Genomic DNA, 7,124 nt, shown 5'->3' with positions numbered 1-7,124 from the left:
GGGAGTTAGAGGGAGTCAGTGGGAGTTAGTGGGGGTCAAACTGGGTAGAATTGTTTTTTTTCTGGGTACACCTGATTAGAGAGAAGAGATGAGAGATAATGGGAGTGATTCTTCTTCTTCTTCTTCTTCTGTCTTGGTCCTGTTTCCTTCTTGGTCTGTTCTGTCACACAGATGGATTCACTTCCTGTTCTTATTCTCTTTTCAGGTGTTAATTCATGTTTTGTCTTCTCGTCAAAACCTGAGCAACAGTTTGGCCTTTGGTCGCCTCCACCCACAGTTGGAGTCCAACACTCTCCTGGTGGACTGTAAGTCTGAGTCTTTGTCACAGTTTGATGTGAAGACCTTCTGGACAGAGAGATGAAGAGAACATCCATAAAATCCATAAAAGTTTAGAACAGTGGAGGTCAAACCTTTTTGATTGGTCAGGAAAATGGAAGGGTGTGTCTTCAAAAGGAAACCTCAGATGTTTGTTGATGAACTCCAGAACTCAGTTTCATCTCCTTCACCTGGTCTCTCCTCACTCCTTCTGTGCAGCTGAGTTTCTGGATGAAGACGTGGAGCAGCTGAGGGTTAAAGGTCACCAAGTGGAGAGGACCGACGTTCTCTCGATGGTAGAGGCCACCAGGAGAACCAATGACCTCATCATCGGTGTGAAGGACCCCCGCAGCTCTGATGCCTCCGCTATCTCCATGTCTGGAAGAGAGCAGGAGTGACGGAGCAGACATTTACCCACAATCCCACTGTGTTCTTCTCCACCACAGTCAAAGGGACCTTCAGGTTTTCACTCTGGTTGTATGAGGCCTTCAGGGGCATCCTGTAGTTTAGGAAAAGGCAAAAAAACTAAAATGGTATAAAATGCTCAAATCTGCAGCAGTTCAGGTGTGAGTTGATGACACCTGATGACATCACCAACCAACCAACCACAGAATCAAAGCCTGAAGCAGCTCCTCGGCGTCTCCTGCTGTAGTAGTCGTGATGTGTTCACTGTCCGTGGGTTTTAGAGAGTCTTTGTTTACAGCTGGCTGTGAGGAATGAGAAGATAGACAATTTGACTGTTTTTGATGTCTTGCACTGTGTTGTGTACGTGATGAAAGGCCTGGTCTGGCCCTGTGATGTCACCCTGCATGGCCACGCCCACAGCGCCTCGCTCACTTCTTCAGTTTTTCTCCTGTTGACGTTGTGGTCAAAGCTGCTTCTGCTCTTTTCGGAAGATCTTTGAAGAAGTTTCAGGTTGGAGTGCCAGCTCTGGTGTGAAGTTCTCTGGTCTCTCCCTCTGGGTCTCCTCCAGGTTCCTCCACAGTTCTAAAACATGTGGATTGTGGAGTGGTGTGAATGTGCTTGTGAATGGTTGTCTGTCTCTGTCCAGGGTGTCTTCTTGTTCATTGAAGAGATGCAGTTGAACTTGTCTGTGCCCTCGGTTGACCTTTGCCCCGTAGAGTCCCAGGGGGCAGATAAGCCAGGCCTTTATGCAGACATTTGCACAAACCCTGATGTTTGATCCTGTGTTTTGTTTTGACTTGAATAAAAATGATCATTTTAAAATCCCAGGTCACTGTGGGAAGTTTTTTTCATCCACATATTATCCAAATATTTACAGTCTGGGGGTCAAACGGAATTAGACCCCCCCCCCAGGTCATTCTGTCACAGTGAAGGGTGTAGAGAACTCCTAATCCACACACTGGATGTATTCAGCATCATGAAATCCTCAGAAGGAAACTATTGTGACCTTTTGACCCCTTTGCTTCACTGAGTTTAATGGACTGATAGTGGATCTTAGACTGAAAATCTCTAAAGTACAAAAATGTCCTTGTTTCCTCTCCGTTGTATTTTGACATTCTTTACCACATCATTCTTAAGAGACAACACACATGGATGGATATTGTGGAGAAGAGCGTGTTTTTCGCGACCTATTATTTTCAAAAGCTTTGGAATTATTATTGACTTGATTCAGATCCCGATGACTAACAAGACCAGAAAAGCACAACCCGCGACCATCGACATTTTCAGAAAGCACAGAATCACCTACGACACCGTTTATTATCTTGTGTTTACACAACAAAGGAGAGGGGACCAACCAGCTTCGGAAGAAAACCAGTACTGACCAATCAGAGCAGAGGGGAGGGGTCAAGCTTGTGTCATCCTGCAACAGGACGAACCAACCGTTTTAGTTTAGTGGACAGAAACATGAACAAACAGGTTTTAATCAAGGCCAACATCCCTTAGCCTTCAATGTTCTTAAGAAAGCCTACGCAAAACATGCTAACAGACGCTTGTCAACGCAGAAAAGCTCGCTCGAAATAAAAGCTGACAGGTTTACTTGACAATATCGACCAATTAGGATGCTACGTGTTTTGCACGAACTTCGTCACCACACACGCGCTCACAGTACTACACCTCTTCCTCTTTTTCTCTCCCTTTCCCGTTCCGTCATATGCGGGTAACATTTTTCGCACACTCTTTGTCGCGTGCCCGGAACTTAGAATTGTTCTTCTCTTATTTTGGAGAACTTCACCGGAAGCTTTCGGGTTTCGTGTGTTTGACATCCTTTCAGACTTGCCAATGTCTTAGTGTTTTGTTACCAGATGTAACCGGTAGAACGTAAATGAATATATGTGGTAAGTGTTTGTTTTTTAGGCAACATACTGCCGCTTATGTTTCGCGTCGCGGGATTTAATCAACTGTATGGTCAATACCTTTGTACTTCAGTGCGTTCGTGTTAAATTGCGTTCGTTGCTATCCTGCTAACTAGCATTTTGCTAACCGAGCACCTCCACTTTTGTTTCCTTCTACAAAATAGCGCGTCGTGTGCAACACACGAACAAAGAACGTATTCATTGTTGTTTATATTTACATATGTCTGAACAGAGACCGCATGCATTTGTTGTGTTCTGTATTCGGAATGCTAAAGAATAGCTTGGATCCGCGCTGAAGGCCGAGTCTCTGCAGGGCCCATCATGTTATAACCGTAGTACACAGTATATTGATTCGTGGTCGTCGGAGTGTTTCTGCCACTTACTGTTGTGTTAGTGTTAACCCTGTGCTGATACACGAGTGTCACCGACAATAGCCGTGTCAAATATGTACATTTCCGTTAAAAGATCCCTAACAATACCGTCACGTCACCGGCGGTTCTATGAAACCACGATTAACTCTGCTTGGAGCATGTTTGGTGAGATTAGCTTTCCTGGAATTTTACCTTCAGTCTGGTGTGATGTGGAAGTGAGTCCTGAAGAGTGATGCGATGCGATGCAGGCAGCAGCTTTTCTGCTTAGTTTAAAAACGTCATCTCCATCTTTGTTTTTAACAAGTGAATCTAAAAGTCGTGAAGACCAACGGTCTCATATTATTGTGAGAGAGAGAGGTCGTGGGTTCACTTTGATTCTCAGCTCAAATACTGTGTATGCCCTGGTACTTTCGTTTAGTTTGCCGTGAAGACCGTGATTCAATCTGTTTTTTTAACACATTGCTCTTTGTAAAGGTACTCCAGTTCAGTATGCGCTGATGAACACTACCTGTCTGTGCCATTCTGTCAGGTTAACACTAACAGCAGCCTCATCGGTGCCATCTGGTACACATAAACATGTTTAACATATTCAATAAACCTTCAGCCCAGGTCAAGTCATTTAGACAACACCTCAGATCAGCTGTTCCTTCAGTGCTAATATAACAACACGTGGAATCATGGAATCATAAACACAAAAGAATTATTATTGATGAACTAAATTCCCGTTCACAGTGGTTGGTTTTGCTCATTTCCAAGATTAACTCTGGAGCTCAGCCTTGAACAGGGACCCCAGCAGGGTCCTGGCTGACACTGGACTTCGAGGGTCGTTGGTTTGCACTCATCTGTGTTTTTGTGATTCCCAGCATTCAAACGCCGCTCTTGCAAGAAGGGAGGATGGCACATCAGGGCACTGCGTCTGATCTGGCCCACAGGGCGGCGCACCCGGAATCAGATTCTGACTCCGACCGGGACTCCGGTGTTGGGGACGATACAGTAGAGGATCCCGACTTTTCCCATGGAATCACAGACAGACCTGAGGGAGTTCTTAAGCAGGAAGACACAGGAGAACTTTGCGAGGACGGAGATGAGTTCACGGTGTTTGTTGCCTTTCAAGGGAACATGGAAGATGAAGACTTCACCCAAAAGCTGGACGCCGTCCTGAGTGGGATTCCTGCGGTGCTCGATATGGGTACAGTACTTTGATGTGTCAATTAATTAACGACCAGTTTAATTGACCAGTTAATTATTCGACGGTCTGCTGCTGTACACTCTACCTCAACTAAACTGAAGGACTGGACAGTTGTAGAGTTAATAAAAAAAAGTAATAAATCATATGCTGCTATTCTGAGTGTAGTAATATTTTGTGTTCAGAATTCATAGGTGACAATAAACACAAAGATTTCAGTTTAATCTGTAGCATCACACAGCATGTTTTTTGTCCCCCCCCCTCCCTCAGGATCTGACAGGCTACCTGCCCAGAACGTGGAGCCATGGAACAGCGTTCGAGTCACATTCAACATTCCCAAAGATGCTGCCGAACGACTGCGAGTGTTGGCTCAGAACAACCAGCAGCAGCTCAGAGACCTGGGCATTCTGTCGGTGCAGATAGAAGGTGAAGACACATCCACCATCATGGAGTTCACTCTGTTAGTGATGTTGTACTTGGCAGCTGATCAGCCTTGTATAACCCTAACTCTGTGATGTGTGTCTGCTCATACATGTCTGTGTACAGTGACGTCACTCACAGTTTGCGTTGTTACAGTGGAGTTTGTTGTGATGACCAGACGTATTTGAATGTAGATACAGTGTCAGATGTTTCTGAACAGGTTGACGTGGAGTTGATTGGTCAACAGACACCGTTAAGATGCTTCTTCTTCTTCTTGTGACCTTTGACTCAAACATCTGTTCACACCTCTGACCGATGCACTTGTGTAAATCTTAGAAGATGACCTCCCTACCTTTTGACTTTCAGGGGAGGGGGCCATCAATGTGGCTCAGGGACCAAACAGAGGTCAAGAAGTTCGACTGAATGGACCAATAGGAGCGGCTGGTCAGATCAGGATGGACGTGTCCTTCCCAGGACAGCCGGCTTCAGGTGTGTGTGCTCACTGACGTTACAGGATTTCTATGACTATTTCTATAGAAGGTCCACATTGATATGACCTCCAGGTGACCTGACAGGACGTGGTCCACAGACACAGACACAGACACTGCTAGTTCCTTCACTCATCACTTGCTACTGTTATTTGAGAATGGTTCAATGCAGAAGTGGCATGTAGGGATACACCACAGAAAACTGGAATGCGCCATCTAGTGGTTCACCTGTAACAACAAATATTGCCTCTCTGCTGAAAAGGGTTGTAAAACATGATCCTGAGAGGAAAAAACAACAACCTGAAGGTTAGTTTGTAAAAATGATTCATTTAATCGTCACATCTTTTCAACAATATGCTGCATTAGGTTTGATTCATTTATTCCATCCAAAGGCACTGCCCCCACTTTACCTACTGTTGGTTGTGCAGAGACAGGACTGTCTCCAGAGTTTTGTTTATTACCCCACACTGACACTGATGTTGCCCTGACGACCCCCGCCCAGGGCCGTTGTTTGGTCTATTTTGCTGTCCAGTGGAAGTAGCTTGTTCACACATGGTCTCCCATTGTACCGTTGACATGGTGTCGTGTCATGGATTTACTCCTCAGTCACAACAGTTCCACTCCTCCTCTAGAGCAGCAGCCCCTCCCTCAGGAGAACCAAGTGATTTTGAAGCCTCCAGGTTAAAGCCACATCACTGTCTGTGTGTTTCTCTCAGGAGACATACGTATGCCTAACCCACAGATGGTTCCACCTGGGCCTGGTATGTCAGCTCAGGCTGTGGTACCAGGAAACAGTGGACATGTACACCCTCGCATTCCAAGACCATCTTCACAGCCAGGTTCAGACCTTTCTTCTTTTGTCAGTAGACCATGTTCTGTTTAAACAGTAGACTTGTATTGATCGTGAACCACAGTAGTAGACAAATAACCTCAAAACTACGCCCTCCGATGTTTTGTTTGGGAACAGCACTAACTCGGTCTTAAAGAATTAAGTGGCGTCATTGTTGCTCAGATAAGATGGAAAGTTTTGAAAGTCTATGATAAGATGGGGTGGATGTTCTTGTTCTTCTCCTGTGTTCTCCTGGTGGAGCTCATGTTCTTCACATGACAACATCCTCCTCCTGTTTTCAGAAGGAATGGATCCAGTGATGGCAGGTATGCCAGTTCAACAGCAGCAGCAGCAGCAGCAGCTGCAGCTCCAGCATCAGCAGACGGGTCTCCATGGTCCAGGTCCTCTTCCTCCTCAGGCTGCCCACCACATGCAGACCCTGCAGGCTGGGAGACCACTCAACCCGGCCGCTCTGCAGCAGCTGCAGCAGCAGCAGCAGCAGCAGCACGCCCAGCACGCCCAGCACGCCCAGCTCTCCCAGCTCTCCCAGCTCGCCCCTCGACCTTCGTTCAACCCATCAGGGCAGATGACTCCTGGCTGGAACCAGTTGCCCCCTGGAGTTTTGCAGCAACAAGCTGTCCAGCCAGGTCCTGCCTGGAGAAAGCCTCCACCCCAGGCACAAATGGTTCAGCGCCCCCCATCCCTCTCCACCGTTCAGACCCCCAGCCACCCTCCACCTCCGTACCCCTTTGGCAGCCAACAAGCAGGGCAGGTATTTGGTGCCCTGGGACCAGGGCAGTTGCCCCAGCAGCAGCAGCAGGCAGGAATGGGCCAGTTTGCTGCCCCTCAGCCTAAAGTACCACAGGGTGGTTCTGGTGGGATCACAGGACCACCCAGACCTCCTCCTCCACTTCCACCGACTTCTGGACAGCAAGGCAACCTCACTGCCAAATCCCCCGGTTCTTCTTCATCTCCCTTTCAGCAGGGCTCCCCAGGGACCCCCCCCATGTTGGCTCAGAGACCTACGACTCCTCAGGGCTTTCCCCAGGGCGTTGGCTCCCCAGGTAGAGCCACCCTCCCACAGCAGGGCAACATGCAACAGCAATTTGGGGGAATGCCTCAGCATGGTCAGCCTGGTGCTCAAGTACACCCAGGTGGGTAGCTGACCGGTGGGGGGGGGGGGGGGGTGTGCGCGGC

General features: G+C 47.5%; 2 protein-coding genes across 5 annotated transcripts in view; both read left to right on the top strand.

Moving 5' to 3' along the window:
- Positions 1–1,547, top strand: part of ggt7 (gamma-glutamyltransferase 7) — a 9,857-nt gene extending 8,310 nt beyond the window's left edge. Inside the window, 2 exon segments of the mRNA XM_008319360.3 lie at positions 206–305; positions 535–1,547. Coding sequence (XP_008317582.1) covers positions 206–305; positions 535–713 — 279 coding nt within the window. The 3' untranslated portion in view covers positions 714–1,547.
- Positions 1,548–1,860: 313 nt separating this feature from the next.
- On the top strand, positions 1,861–7,105 carry LOC112487660 (nuclear receptor coactivator 6-like). Of its 4 annotated transcripts, none has more exons than XM_025059731.1 (6): positions 1,866–2,615; positions 3,868–4,193; positions 4,461–4,616; positions 4,977–5,099; positions 5,815–5,937; positions 6,233–7,105. In XM_025059731.1, exons 1-6 carry the CDS (start codon positions 2,611–2,613, stop codon positions 7,087–7,089), a joined length of 1,590 nt encoding a protein of 529 aa, XP_024915499.1. In that variant the 5' UTR covers positions 1,866–2,610; the 3' UTR covers positions 7,090–7,105. The 4 variants fall into 4 exon arrangements, with proteins under 4 accessions (XP_024915501.1, XP_024915500.1, XP_024915499.1 ...); XM_025059730.1 differs by having other exon boundaries at positions 1,867–2,615; positions 6,230–7,105; XM_025059733.1 differs by lacking the exon at positions 5,815–5,937 and having other exon boundaries at positions 1,861–2,615.
- The last annotated feature ends 19 nt before the right edge of the window (positions 7,106–7,124 follow it).

This window comes from Cynoglossus semilaevis, chromosome 10 (genome assembly GCF_000523025.1).
Source record: "Cynoglossus semilaevis isolate Cse_v1.0 chromosome 10, Cse_v1.0, whole genome shotgun sequence".
NCBI classification, from domain to species: Eukaryota; Metazoa; Chordata; class Actinopteri; order Pleuronectiformes; family Cynoglossidae; genus Cynoglossus; species Cynoglossus semilaevis.
The sequence above is the reverse complement of the archived record's forward strand: the minus strand, read 5'-3'. Positions and strand labels throughout refer to the sequence as shown.